Below are 14775 nucleotides of genomic sequence, written 5' to 3'. Positions count from 1 at the left end.
TCTCTGTAAGTGGCCTCCCAGGGTCACTATTAGTGTGGTTCTCCCAAGTTGTAAACTTGAGGGGCTTGCTGGGACTCACTCCCACTTACGGTTCCAGCCAAAGGCCAGACGCCTTGCCCTGTAGGTAGGAGTGGTCAGCAGTTACCTATTCTGTAACCGTCACTGCCCTCCGTCATTTGAAGCTTATTAACCATCAGTTACTCATTGTTAGAAATGCCCTCTATTTCTGGGTTTATTATAGTTGCTAAAGTGGGGATGGCATTTGACTTTTGGGAGGATGTTGGGAAGCACGAGAAGGCCCTGGTCCAGAAGGCCTGAGTTCCAACAGGGACTTGGACCTCTCCTTTTCCTGGGCCTAACACCTCCCTATAAAAAGGAGGGTGTCTTTTTGCTCCATTAGTGTGGGATTCCATTTTGAGAGTACTCACAAAATGACCAAGGAAGGTTCACTAAGGAAGAATGCTCCAGAATTCACTGGTATATTGCAAACATGCTGAGGACACATAATCATGAGTAATTAGAACAATCTGGCAGTACTTTAGTCAAAATCCTTTGGTTGCATGTAATAAAAATTCACTTCAAACTGATTTTTAAAAAGCCAAAATGCATTCTCAGGATACCTGGGGGATTTGCAGCGTCCACAGCAAAGACGGAGAACCAGATCCAGAAACCAGTGAGGCCCTTCAGGCCACTGGGGGTTCCTCCGGCCCACCTGTATTTCCACATCTTAGCCTCTCTGCTTGTCCCTGCACTGCGTGCAGCTCATGGGTCCTGACTTTCCAAGCACCCCCATACAAGCCGCAATCCCAGAGGATCTCTCTCCTTCCCCTTGCAAAATTCTTAAGATAAAGAATCCTCTGGGGCTTGGTCTAATCCACTGGGGTGTGGGGGAGGGAGGAGAGGGAAGAGGTCGCTGTGTGCAGACACGGCCCTCCCTCCCGTAGGAGTGTGAGGGCCGGGCCGGTGCGGGTCAGGAGGGTATCCCCAAGCAGTGTCCTGAGAGAAAAGGCCGGCTGCTTCAGCACGTGCTCAGCTAGCAGTCCTGGAGAACAACAACACAGAAGATTCTAATTTTCTGCAATCCAGAACGACCTTCCCCTCCAAATTTCTACTGAACTAGTCACAGCCCCCGAAACGTACATTACTTCCATTTCATAAAGCTCTACTGCTCGTCACTGGACTTAGTGGACGTGGGCTTTTCACTTGCACCAAATCTTACAGGAGGACTGATGACGTGGCAAGTCACAGCAGGTACCACTGCTTCACTAACACCGTTTTCTTACAATTTGCGTTGATGTCAACAACATGATAAGGACGGAGGTTCAAATGATTCCTTGAACCTATGAAAGTCTGCTGAGGCAGCGTATCTTGTGGGTGCGCTGATAGAGCCTGGAGCACGTTGTGTACTCCGTATTAGACAATCCAATTCCACTTTTAAAAGAGGTGCAAGGATCTACTTCCCATCAAGTATTAAATCTGCCTAGTAACTTCAGGCCACAACCTGCTTCTGTGTCCCACAGCAGGTGCGGCAGAAAAAAGTAACCAAAGTCTCGAGCTTGCTACTCTTGTCTTTATAAGAATCTTATAACCACTGATGTCCCTAGCTCGGAAGCGCAAAATGTATACAAAGAGAGGACTATATCTTATCTTAACTGAAAGCAGTAAAGTAGCCTAGAGTCTTACAGAAATTGTTACTCCAAAACATGCAGAGGCAGCAAGAGTTACCCACAACCACATTTTATTCTATGACTTTTATATTGCTTTTCTGTTACTTAAAAGGTTGAAGCAAAGTGAAAAGATGGAAACATTTTGTTAAAAGAACAAAATGAGTTAAGTCACAGTAAATATACCTAATAAAACCTCAGGTCTATGCCATATGCTCCAAACACAGGGCTAAGTCCAGGAGTGGCTCATGTCTGGGTTTTTGTAAAGCAAATGGAAATATTTGGAAGAATCAACACGTTTCAGAAGAGCCACAAGTGCCCTGAAAGCAGAAAGTTGACACCATTTTAAATATAATTCGTATATATATATTTTTAAAATCAAACACAATTAAATAGGATATGGGTTAAGTACATGAATACTTCGCTTTAGAAGAATAACAGAGGTGGTACATAGTACCAAAAACATACACACAGCCTTTTGCTTCTTCTGTTGATGAAACGGTGTGCCTCTATACAATCAAATATTGCAATGGAATAAATTCTCTATTCATTCAAGACTTTCTCAAGGACAGAAGTGATTAATAATTATATATTTATATATATATCTTTTTTGTTTTGTTTTTTGCAAAGTCTGAGCAAAAGCTCTAACACCTATGAGAACGTTCTCTCCCCTCAGTCACGTGCGGCGAGGAGGCACCGGCACGGCCTGGCCCGCGGAGTGTGCCCGCCGGAGGGGCCGGCCTGTCGATGGCAGCGGCTCTGGACCCGGCAGCTGGCGGAGTGGGAGTGTGGTAAGAGAGTCTCCTACTATCCTAGGACAGACAGCAAAAAGGCCACCAACTGCACACTTCCCAGCTCACAGCACAGAAGGGGGAGGCAGCTGAGGCAGAGGCTGTTCTCGCCCCCAACCCTTGCTTGCCAATATTCTTATTAAAAAGAAAAAAAAAAGGCCAAAACAAAACAAAAACCATACAGTCTGGGAATAAACCTTTTGTCCAAGGTATCACAGGGGAAAACGGGACTGATTGTTACTGTACATTCCTTTCCGCATGTATTCTGAAGGGAAAGTGAAGTGACTTGGAGGAATATTCCACAAGAGCAAGTCCTAATGCGCAAAGCAAAGGAGACTCATCTTTTTGTTAGCCGGGGAGAGCCTGGTTTTCAGTATACTGCATCTTAGGAGCAATTAAAATGTGGAAACTGTATACTGTCACCACAGGGAAGGACAGTCAACAGAGACGTGACCTGTCAGCTGGCTTCCTTCCAAATTAATGCCTGTGTGAAGGAAGAACGCACAATGCCACGAAGGAGAACCATCCGCTAGCACCACGCTGCCACCCTGAGCTGCCTGGCTCTCGGAGGGGCTGACTCACCTGTTGGTTAGGAGGCCAAAGCAAAGCACTCTGGTACCTGCTTTAGGATACTTTTAGGGGTGGGTCCCCGCTACAGAACATGCGCTCTGCGCTTGTCTGTCTCCCACAGTATGTGGTCCCTGTCTATTCCAGTGGACTCAAATTCTTTCGTAAATGGGTTATTGCCATTGGAAAGCTATTAATTTTCTAGTAATGTAAACAATACCACTTTGTCTCTTTATGACTTTCACTGTGTGAACATCATGTGCAGCAAATATGTCTACATGTCACTCTGCTGAGGATGGAAGTCTAGGATTGTCTGCCATTCTTTCTTGGGAACAACAGTGATATATTAGTGAAAAGAAATACAGTGCTTTGTCTTCATTGGCTGTGTTGAAGAATCCAACCAAAGGAAAAAAGTTCTCTTATTTTTCAAAAGCAGATTTCCTTGATCTCAGATCTTGAGTCATAGCTGAAAAAAAGAAAAAGAAAAAGGTAAGGTACATTTCTCTAGCCAGTGACATATTAACCCAACAGCATACTTGTAAGAGAGGGCAAAGACTTATATACACAGATGTTCATTAAAGTACTGTTTGTAGCAGGGAAAATCCCAAAACAACTTAGAGGATCCATCCTTAGAGGAGTCACTAAATCAGGAGAGCCGTAAGACAGAATACTCCAACACCTTTAGAAAGAGAAAAAGAACTCTGATCTTCTCACCTCCTAAGACCAAGATCTTGAGGCTGGGACCCTTCACTCGCAGCACTGGGGAGGGAACAAACATCCCGGGGAGACAAGGTCCCTGGGGCATATACACACGAAATAACTCAGTGATGCCGTGAGGCCGTTCATGTTATATTCTCAAGGACCTTCTACAGACAAGCAAAGAGTAGGAGATTCCAAGCAGAGAGGTATGAACACAGGTTAGAGAGGCTGGGTATTCCTTCACGGAAATAGGACAGCTCACATTCATATAATCATAGAATGAGAATCAGAAAGGGATCCTGTGAGACTGTTTTGTCCAATTTTTCTGATCTACTGATGAGGAAATGGGGCCTGGGAAGGAAAGCAACTTGCAAAAGGTCCCACACGTTCACTAGAAGTGGACTGCACAGTGCTGTTAGCCTAGCACTGTCTCCACACCAATCCACTGCCGGTCCCGAAAGGACACACGGGATAGTCATCTCAGCCAGCCAGAGACGGGCTAGCAAGCTTAAAGAGCAAAATATCGCAAAATAGATCTGATATTTTAAAAACAAAAAGCACAAAATCTGAACATACAACTCAAACAAAAAGCCTTAATTTTAAAATACCTGCTTTCTAAAATGGTGTCTGAAAGAACATTTTCATGTTGTCAAACATTTGATCATGAGGAATCACAACTTCATACACCTTTTTCTTGCTCTTTGCTATTTTAGGTTTGACTGAGCCAGTGAAGATAAATATAGACAAAAATTACCACCCTTACACAGAAAAGAGGATGGAATTTGCAAAAGTGCACAGAAGTTTGATGTGAACTGGTTCAGTGCTAAATTCAAAATTAACAGTTTTCAGAGTAAAAAAGTTGGCAAGGAAAGGGTGATGCTGGACCTAAATCTAAATTCAAGCCCTCAAACCACTGTGGGCTATCTGGGGTGCTTCTGAACATATTGAATTCTGATTCCTGATTTTTGCTAATAATAGAGGAGTTTAATGCCTTCATAAAGAACATGAGCAGAAATTCTCTTACATTAAGTCTCTGAATCAACTCGAATTAGGGAAAGTAAAACTGTGGGACAGTGTGGGGCCGTGGCCTGAGGAGAGGACCAGGGGTGCGCGAAGCGGCTGCCTCCAGCCTTCTAAGGCTACTCGCACGGCTTCTCACAGGCGCGGCTAGACTAGCCGGCGGGGCCATCGAGAAACAGTACGAGCTCGGGCAAGTCAGAACCCCTAACCGTTACAGCTGCTGACCGCCAGATACAGGCGGAGCGTCGACTGTACTCATTCAATTCACTCCTTCCTAAAAGAGCACTTAAAAAAAAAAAAAAAGAAAAGATGTCTTGTAAAGGGAATGGGGGCTGGGATTTCTTAAAAGCTTATTTTGGAAGTTAATAATCTGCAGGTATTCTGCAGTTCTTCTCAACCAGCCCCTGCCCCAGAACCAATCTCAGCAGAAAAATCTGAGATTTCTTTTCTGAGCAGAATAAAACAGAGGGTCTCTGGGCTGAGCTACACCAAGCACGACCAAGGACAAGGATGCTGTCCTGAAAAGAGGGGGATTAAGGAGAGGTATACATAATGAATGATGAGACTTCCCTAGCCTTTTCCCATGTGGCTCCTTGAACAGTAGTTAGCCTGGCCTTTATCGTCCAGGCTGGAGACTGCTAGTGTTTTCTCTAGGAAACAGGACCAGCCCAAGAAGAAAACAAAACAAAACAAAAAAAATCTGACATCAGAGTTCCTCAAGGAGATACCTGGCTAGTGTATATTTCACTTTTTAAAGGGCTGCCAAACTGTTTTCTAAAGTGGCTGTAGCAGTTTGCGTTTCCACCAGTAGGGAAACCACAGTAGGGTTCAAACTGCTGTACACCCTTCAACTGTCAGTCTATTTTAGCCATTCCATTAGGTCTGTAGTTGTTTATCATCGTGACTTTAATTTGCATCGCCCTTATGACTAAACATGTGGAGCACATCTGCACATGAATGTCTGCCACCTGTGTATCTTCTCTGCTGGGATGTCTGTTTATCTTTTGCCCATTAAAAAAATACCAGATTGTCTTCTTGTTGAGTTTAAGGCCCTTTCTCAAAAGTTGTTTTACAAGTATTACTTCCCAGTCTGAAACCTGGCTTTTCCTTTTCTTTACAGTGACTTTTGACAAGCACAGGTTTCTACTTTTGATAAAGACCAATTTAACAATTTTTCTCCTTAATTGCTCATGCTTAGTATGATCTAAGGAATCTTCGGCTAGCTCCAAATTACAAAGATTTTCTCCTATGAGTTTTACTTTTAGCTGACATTTAGGTCTCTGACCCATTTTGAGCTGACTCTGTAGATGCTGTAAGGAACAAGGTTCATTCCCCCCCCCCCCATATATATTCTGTTCTAGGACTATGAACTAAAAAGGTCATCTTTTTGCCATTGAATTTGTCTGGCACATATGTCAAAAGCCAACTGACTTCACATATTTGGGTTTACTTCTACACTCTGAATGTCTTCCAACAATCTATACATCTGACCTTGTGCTAAACATTTCTCTGCCTTAATCATGTAGCTTTACAGGATATGTGTCTCAGGTAGTGTTAGTCTTCTGTCTTTTCCCCCCTCACGTTTTGTTGTTGTTGTTTTATTCTAGTTACTTTAACTCTCCCAATAAATTTTATAATCACCTTGTCAATTTCTATAAAAAAGCCTGCTGGGATATTTATTGTGATTGTATTGAATCTATCAGTAATCTCGGATAATCTTGTACAGAACGGAAAGTACAGTCAATACTATATTACATATTTGAAAATTGCTAAGACAGTAGATCTTAAAAGTTCTTATCACAAGAAAAAAAATTCAACTATGTATGGTGACGGTGTTAACTAGACTTATTGTGCTGATCATTCTGCAGTGTGCACAAATGTCGAGTCACTATGTTGCACACCTACAACTTATATGTTATATTTGGTTATACCTCAACCACCACCACCATCACCAACATCATCATCATCCTGGGTTGAAATAGCACCTTTTTAAATTGTTTTTTAAATTTTATTTAAATCCAAGTTAGTTAACATATAGTATAATAATGGTTTCAGGAGAATTTCGTGTTTCATCATGTATATATACGACACTGTGCTCATCCCAACAAGTGCCCTCCTTAATGTCTATCACCCATCTAGCCCATCCCCCCACTGAGAAATGACTCCTTAACAAAAATCTGATTCACAAAATGATTTTTATTTAAATCTTTAATTCTGTTCAGTTGTAGTTTACACTGTACAAATATCATACATATTTTATTAAATATATTTCTAAGAATTTTATGTCTTGGGATGTTACTGTAGATTATTATTGTTTTATAAATTTCAATTTCTGTTCATTGCTAGTATACAGAAATGTACTTTTTTGTATATTAATCTTATATTCTTTGGCATTGCTAAACTTAGTTCTAATTGCTTTCTTGTAGATTCCTTCAGATACTACTGTCCAACAGTCCTTTCTGTGACAATAGAAATGTTCTGTATTGTGCATACATGGCTAGTCACTACCATACTGGATAAAGTAGCCTTAGGAATTTCTACATAAATGAGGAGGTCTTCTGCAAAGAAAACCAGTTTTACTTCTTCCTTTATAATCTATAGGCCATTTTTTTTTTTTTTTTGCCTTTTTGCATTGGCTAGGACTTCCAGTGTAAGTGTCTTTGCCTTTTAGCCCTAGAATCATGTGATCTTTCCCCATTAAATGATTTTAGCTGTCAGTTTTATCAGGTTTAGGGCATTCTGCTCTGTTCCTAGTTTTCTGAGAGTTTTGTCATCAATGGCTGAATTTCATCAAATTCTTTTTCTACATTTATTAAAATGATCATAAGCTTTTCTTTTTATGATGAATAACAGCAACTGGTTTTCAAATATCAAAGCAAACCTGATTTTCTGGGGTAACTCCACTGGACATGATGTTCTACCCTTTTTATATATTGATGATTGGTTTCTTTGTAGTTTTGTTACGGATTTTGCATATATGTTCATGAGAGAAACTAGCCTGTAATTTTCTTTTCTTGTAATGTTTTTACGTTAAGGTAATGCTAGCCTCATAGAATATGTTGGGAAATATTACTTCCTCTTTAATTTTCTGGAACTTTGTCTAGAATCAGTATTATTTTTTTCTTTATTTTTTGGGCTTGGAATTTATTTTATTTTTATTTATTTATTTTTTTGTGGGAAGGAAATTCAATTTCTCTCCTCTACCCTCTAATTTTATTGCTATGACGGACATAATACTGTCTAAGTTTAAAGTGTATAATGTGATAACTGATATACATATATATTGTGGTTAATGCATCTATCACATAAACACCTTTTCTAAAAAATAGTAAGAATACTTAAGATCTATTCTATTAGCAACCTTTAAGTACATAATACAATATTGTTAGCTATAGTCACCATGTTGTACATTAGCTCTCCAGAACTAATCTGTCTTATAACTGGAAGTCTGTACCCTCTGACCAACATCTCGTTTTCCCTACCCCTTCTGCCCAAGTCCCTAGGGCTACCATTTTTGCTCTGTTCCGAGGAGTTCAACTTTTCAGATTCCACATATAAGTGAAGTCATACAGTATTTGTCTTTCTATAGGTCTGACTTATTTCACTTAGCAAAATGTCCTCAAGGTTCATCCATGTTATCACAAATGGCAGGATTTTATTATTTTTAATGGCTGAATTTTGATCCATTCAACCATAAGTGAACACTTAGGTTATGTAACGCCTGGCTATTCTAAATATGCAATAAATATGGGGTGCATCTTTTTGAGGTAATAATTTCATTTTCTTCAAATATATACCCAGAAGTGGGGTTGCTGGCTCTATATGATAGTTTTAAGTTTAGTTCTTTGAGGGACCTTCATTCTGTTTTCCATAACGGCTATACCGATTTATGTTTCCACCAATAATGCACAAGGATTCCTTTTACGACATCCTCGTTAACCCTTGTTACTGTTTGTTAGGTAACAGTCATTCTAACATATGAGGTGGTATCTTACTGTGGTTACGATTTGCACGTCTTTAATGATTAGTGATACTAAGCACCTTCTCATGCACCTTTTGGCCATCTGTACATCTTCTTTAGAAAAATGTCTTTCCAGGTCCTTGCCCATTTCTTACGCTGAAAAAATGTTTTTGTCTGCTGAGTTCCTCATATAATATATAATAATCATAATGTATCAACATATCATAAATATAAATATATTTAACGCCTCAAATTCAATTTAAAAGACACAGTATCATTCAGGTTACCTGTTTTCTTCTTTAGTGAGCTTTGGTAATTTATATATTTCAAGGAATTTCTCCATCTCATTCAAGCTTTGAACTTATTAGCATAAAGTTGCTCATAATAGTTCACTAATATCATTTTAATAACTTTAGGATCTGTAGTGATGTCCCCTTTCAATCCCTGTATTAGAGATTCATGTCTAATCTCTATTTTTTCCTCCTCAATTAGTCTGGCTAAAGGTTTATCAATTTAATTGATCTTTTTAAAGAGCCACCCCTTTTGACTTTTCTCTATTGTCTGCCTGTATTCTATGTAATTGATAATCACTTTTTTTCTATTATTACTTCTTTCTTTCTTTGGGTTTAATTTACTCATTTTTTAGTTTAAGGTAGAAGATGAAACCTTTTTTCTTATCTAATATAAACATTTAATGCTATAAATTTCCTTTAAGAACTGCTTTAGCAGTATCCCACAAATACTTTGTGTATTTTCATTTTAATTCAGTCCAAAATATTTTTAACCTCTATTTTGATTTCTTCTTTGACTAACGGGTAACTCAGAAGTATGTTATTTAATTCCCAAATATTTGGGGAATTTTCCACAGATCTTCTCTGACTTGTTTAATTCTTTTGTGTTGAGAAAACAGACTATGATTTCAATCTTTCAAAACTTACTGAAACTTGTTTTATGGCCCAGAATATGATATATCTCAGTGAATGTTGTGTGTGTAGGCCAAAAGAATGTGTCCTCTGCGCTGCTGGATGCATTGTTTTCTACATGTCACTTAGGTCAAGTTGGTTGACATCGTTATTTAAGTCTTCTAAACACTGTTCTATCCATTACTGAGACAGGGCTGTTGAAATCTCCCATAGTCATTAGGATCTGTGTATTTTTCCTTGTAGTTCTATGAGTTTTTGCTTTGCATGTTTTCAAGCTCTGTTGTTAGATGCATAACATTTAGGATTCTTGATGTCTTCTTGATCAACTGACCTTTTTATCATATAAAATGTCCTTTTTGCCTGGTGACATTTCTTGTTTTGAAGTTTACTCTGACTTGTTGACTTGTAGTAATATGGCAGCCCAAATTCCTTTTGTTAATGTCTGCATGGTATATCTCTTTTCTATCCTTTTACTTTTTAATTATTTTTAAGTCTTCATATTTAAAGCGTCTTCTTACAGGTAGCATCTAATTGGGTTCTGCCATTATCTAATCAGACAACCTCTGATTGAACTTATTAGACCATTTACATTTGGTGTGGTGATTAACAGGATTTCATTTAAACCTACTATCTTGTTATTTGTCTTCTATTTGTCCCATGGATTCTTTCTTTCCTTTCTCCCTTTTTCTTGAGTTCTTTTGTATTCAATATTTTTTCACGTGTGGTTTCTATAGTTTGTTTCTCTACTGATTATGGGTCAGATTTTTCTGCTTCCTTGCAAACCTAGTAACGCAATGGAGAACAGACAGTATTATTTTTATACTGTTGAGTACTGAGTTTCACTGTGCTCCTTTAAAGCGGACTGGCCTTTGTCCTGGCATGCGGTTGTTACAGAGCAGTTTGATTCTTTCCAAAGTTGCTCTTAAGTTTGGTTAAGGTGCTTTACTCCAGGGCTTTTTGTTTTTTTAAATATTATCTATTTTGAGAGAGAAAGAGAGCGTTCATGTGCACACAGGAGAGGGGCAGAAAGAGAGAGGGAGAGAGAGAATCCCAAGCAGGCTCCATGTTGTCCACACAAAACTTATTCTTTTCGGCTCAAACCCACACACCATGAGATCATGACCAGAGCCTAAATCAAGGGTCAGTGCTCAAAATGACTGAGCCACCCATGTGCCCCACACTCTTTAGCTCCAGTAGTAAAGCATAATGTTTCTGAGGACATTACCCAATGCCTTGTACATTACAAGATCTGTCCACATTGGTCAATTAGGGGTGTGACCTATTCCTAATCCATGTTTCAGGAAGTGGTCAGCTTATTAATTTGTTAGTTTTTTCCATAGCCATGGGCATTTTCACCCAATACATGTAGAGATCAGTACTTGGCCAAGCACTTCAAGGGACCTCTCATAAAGAGAGAAACTCTGGAGATTTCTTTCTGTGAAGCTCCTTTTCTGGTGTCATTCTCTATGACTTCTAGCCATTTGGGGTATCCAAATTTTGATTTCTCACTCCTTAATTCAGCAACACTCTAAACTCTGATAAGGTGTCCCCTCCCTGCACTTTGGAAATGGCTTCTGGGCAGTGAGCTACAGATCGCCTCCATGTTACCCTTCCTTCAAGGGTTACAGACCTCTACTGCCTACTGTCCAATATCTGGAACTAGCTGTTTCACTTAGTTTGTCTTCTAGTTGTTCACGATGAAAGGGCAGTTTCTGTAGCGGCTAATCCTTCAAAGGCAGAAGCAGAATCTCCCTTATGTCCTTTTTTATTTTTAATATTTAGAATTTAATTCTTTTCAGTTTTTACTCAAGCCAGCTCAGAACACAAGTCATTCTTACCTTTGTAGACCTCTCTAAGGGTTGATCATATTGTGCCTGTTGCATAACATCACTGACTATCATTTTAGCAATCTTCCAAGCTAGCTCTTCTTGGGCCTAAAATTAAAAACACACACACATACATACACACACACACACACACACACACACAACAAAAAACAATTCAAACTCTTGATAATGGTTATTCATTAGAAAAATCAAGACTAACATTATCAGTGATCTAAACACAACTGTATATGCATACCATTTCTACTTATTTGGATAAGAAGCAAATTCCACGCATGAAAGGACTTGGGCCGCCCTCTGGCTATGCTATATGAACATGCTGTCTGTTCACTGTCTTCTAGCGTCAGCTACTGGGTATCCCACATCATGACTATTTTCATGGTAGATGATCAAAACATTTTTCTTTTTCCACGTCTCTCACATTTCTCAATGTACTTAACTAACAAGTCAAAAGGCAAGCCTCCTTTTCTGCAAACAGTGAGGAAAGAAACATTTCAGCTTTTTGTTTCTGCCAATGCCTGACAGTTGATGGAAACTTGAAGGCAAAGATACTTTTCAGTGCCTAGAGTCTCTGAACTAAAAGATCCTGCGCTGTCCCCACAGCCAACTGTCAGATACTACAAAGGGCCACCCCTCTTGTCACATCCTGGATAACGGAGCAATGATGCACCGCGCCGTGCTGCTTAAACGTGGGAAGTAAGGAAAGAGAAAACCTGAAGCCTCACTTAGACAAGGTGCCACTTACAAACAGGAATTTCTTTACACTCAAAGTAGAATTTACCTCATCGGTATTTCCTTGCACCCATTTCTTCATAGCTTGTGAGAACATGGATCCTAGTAAACAAAATCAAAATTGACTGTAGGTTTCCTGTGCAATTTTACATTAAAAAAGTGCTCTTCTTGAAAAGCTACTTCCAGAAATGGATATACTTTTTTCGTACAATCTCATCTAAAACATTAACGAATATTACCACTAATCAAAACTGATTATCTCCATTAACAAGTATTTAACATGAAAAGACTTTTGAAAGGCTTCTGGACTTTTCTTCTATTCTCCTCACAAGAAACTATTAACAGGGCAGCCCTGTGGCTCAGTTGGTTAAGCGGCCGACTTCGGCTCAGATCATGATCTCACGGTTCATGAGTTCAAGCCCCGTGTCGGGCTCTATGTTGACAGCTAGCTCAGAGCCTTTAGACTGTTTCAGATTCTGTGTCCCACTCTCTCTCTGCTCCTCCCCTGCTTGCGCTCTCTCTCAAAAATAAATAAAACACATAAAATCCTTCCCCTTTTAATATGGAACTTCCCCAGGACCCCATTCCCAGCCTTCTTTTCTCCTCTGGCAGATTTTCTTTGGGGCATCTCATCCCTTCCTGTGGCTTTAACTTCCTTCAAAATGCAAATAATCAAAAAACTTGTCCTTGGGCATGTAAATTTGTATTTACAATTGTCCTAAGGTATCTCAAACTTAACATGTTCCAAATTGAGCTTGTCTATTTTCCATCTACTTTTTCTTTTTAAGTTTATTATTTATTTTGAGAGAGAGAGAGAGAGAGAGAGAGAGAGAGAGAGAGGGAGAATGTACGAACAGGGAAGGGGCAGAGAGAGAGAGGGAGAGAGAATCACAAGCAGGCTCTGCACTGCCAGTCCTGAGCCCAATGCTTGATCCTTGAACTGTGAGATCATGATCTGAGCCAAAATCAAGAGTCTTCATTTCTTGCTACCTGAGGACAGTGCAGAGCCCCTGCTGGCCGATACCCCACAGAGACTGTCTAGTCCTTCCTCTGCTCCAACGCTGTCAGTCACTTCTTCCTTGTGCTCAGTTTTCACCCAATAAAAGACACTCTCAGACTGTAAGTTTCTTAATGGCAGGACCGTACGTTCTAAGCTGTCCCATGAGCAGCGGGGCACGGAGGTGCTACAAACTGATTTACTGCGTGAGCTATGCAGACTTCCTTCAGTCTTTACACTTTGTCCAACTGTGTACCTCAGGCTTCTCTGGCAAAGTAGGAAATAAAATCAATTATTTAAATGAACTAATAGGGTGAAATAGATCAGGCCTTTTTGGGGTCTAAATGATTTCATTAATTGTTGCATTTTTTGCTTACTCTGTCAATGTATATCTGACCCAAAAGTAGATTGCTCACCAACATCAAGATGATTCATTACTCAAACAATAGCTGGACTGAAAAATAAACATAATACAGGGCACCTAGCTGGCTCAGTCGGCAGAAGTGTGTGACTCTCGATCTTGGGGTTGTGAGTTTGAGCCCCACATCGGGGGTAGAATTTACTTAAAAATAAATAAACATAATAGGAATGCAGGCCTATTAAATTTAATAGGAAAATGAATAAATAGCTCTTAATTTTAAACACATTTATCTAAGTGGGACATTTTCTTCTTGTTTTAAAAGTTATTTTGAGAGAGAGAAAGAGAGGGAGGGAGGGAACATGGGAGGGGGAGAGAATCCCAAGCAGACTCTGTAATTCCAGCGCAGAGCCTGATGGGGCTCAAACTCAAGAACCATGAGACCACAACCTGAGCCAAAACCAAGGGTCAAACACTCAACCAACTGAGGCATCCAGACACCCCTGGAACATTTTCTTCTTACAAATTACTATCTTTTACTCAAGACAATACTGTCAATCCAATTACACTGAACAATCTCTAGATCCCAAGTGAACGGATCCACACGGCTTTTAAATCTTCCTGTGTAAACCGTCTGGAAGCTGCACAGTCAGTCACAAATAAGGTGCTTGTCAAAAAAGATTTCTGTGCTGAACTCTTGCAATTGACTGAACACTCTCCTGCTGATTAAACAAAGGACTTGAATTTCAACCTCTTCATATTTTCCACATATATTTCGTAATAACTTTCAGCAAATTATAGGAAATTTAATGATTTAAAGGGTGTCAAAATAAAGCTTAAGTCCAACCTGGACTGTTTTTTAAACAAATTTCGAGAGAGAGAGAGAGAGAGAGAGAGAGAGCGTGTGTGCGTGCGAGGGAGATAAAGTGTGAGCAAGCGAGTTGAGGAGGGGCAGAGAGAGGGGCAGGGAGAGAGAGAATGCCAAGAAGGCTCCACACTGTCAGCACAGAGGCCGACACAGGGCCTGAACCCACGAACCAGGAGATCACAGCCTGAGCTGAAGTCAGATGCTTAACTGTCTAGGCCACCCAGGGGCCCTGGGTTTTCACTATTTTAAATAAAAAAGCGACAAATATTCTTTCGTGCAGATGCGCTTTCTGTAATGGTAAAGCAAGTTCAATACCTTTCATTCAGAGAGACTGTACAGAGATGTGACTAC

At 39.9% G+C, this 14775-nt stretch overlaps 1 protein-coding gene across 1 annotated transcript in view; it reads right to left on the bottom strand.

The window, feature by feature from the left end:
* Positions 1-1721: 1721 nt before the first annotated feature.
* The window catches only part of AKAP10 (A-kinase anchoring protein 10), a 71441-nt gene continuing 58387 nt past the window's right edge, over positions 1722-14775 (bottom strand). The window contains exons 13-15 of the mRNA XM_029926944.1: positions 12251-12303; positions 11464-11559; positions 1722-3488 (exon numbers count right to left, since the gene is read on the bottom strand). Of these exons, the coding sequence (XP_029782804.1) occupies positions 3483-3488; positions 11464-11559; positions 12251-12303 (155 nt within the window). The 3' untranslated portion in view covers positions 1722-3482. The remainder of the gene's footprint in view (positions 3489-11463; positions 11560-12250; positions 12304-14775) is intronic.

Source organism: Suricata suricatta, chromosome 17 (assembly GCF_006229205.1).
Source record: "Suricata suricatta isolate VVHF042 chromosome 17, meerkat_22Aug2017_6uvM2_HiC, whole genome shotgun sequence".
NCBI classification, from domain to species: Eukaryota; Metazoa; Chordata; class Mammalia; order Carnivora; family Herpestidae; genus Suricata; species Suricata suricatta.
The sequence above is the reverse complement of the archived record's forward strand: the minus strand, read 5'-3'. Positions and strand labels throughout refer to the sequence as shown.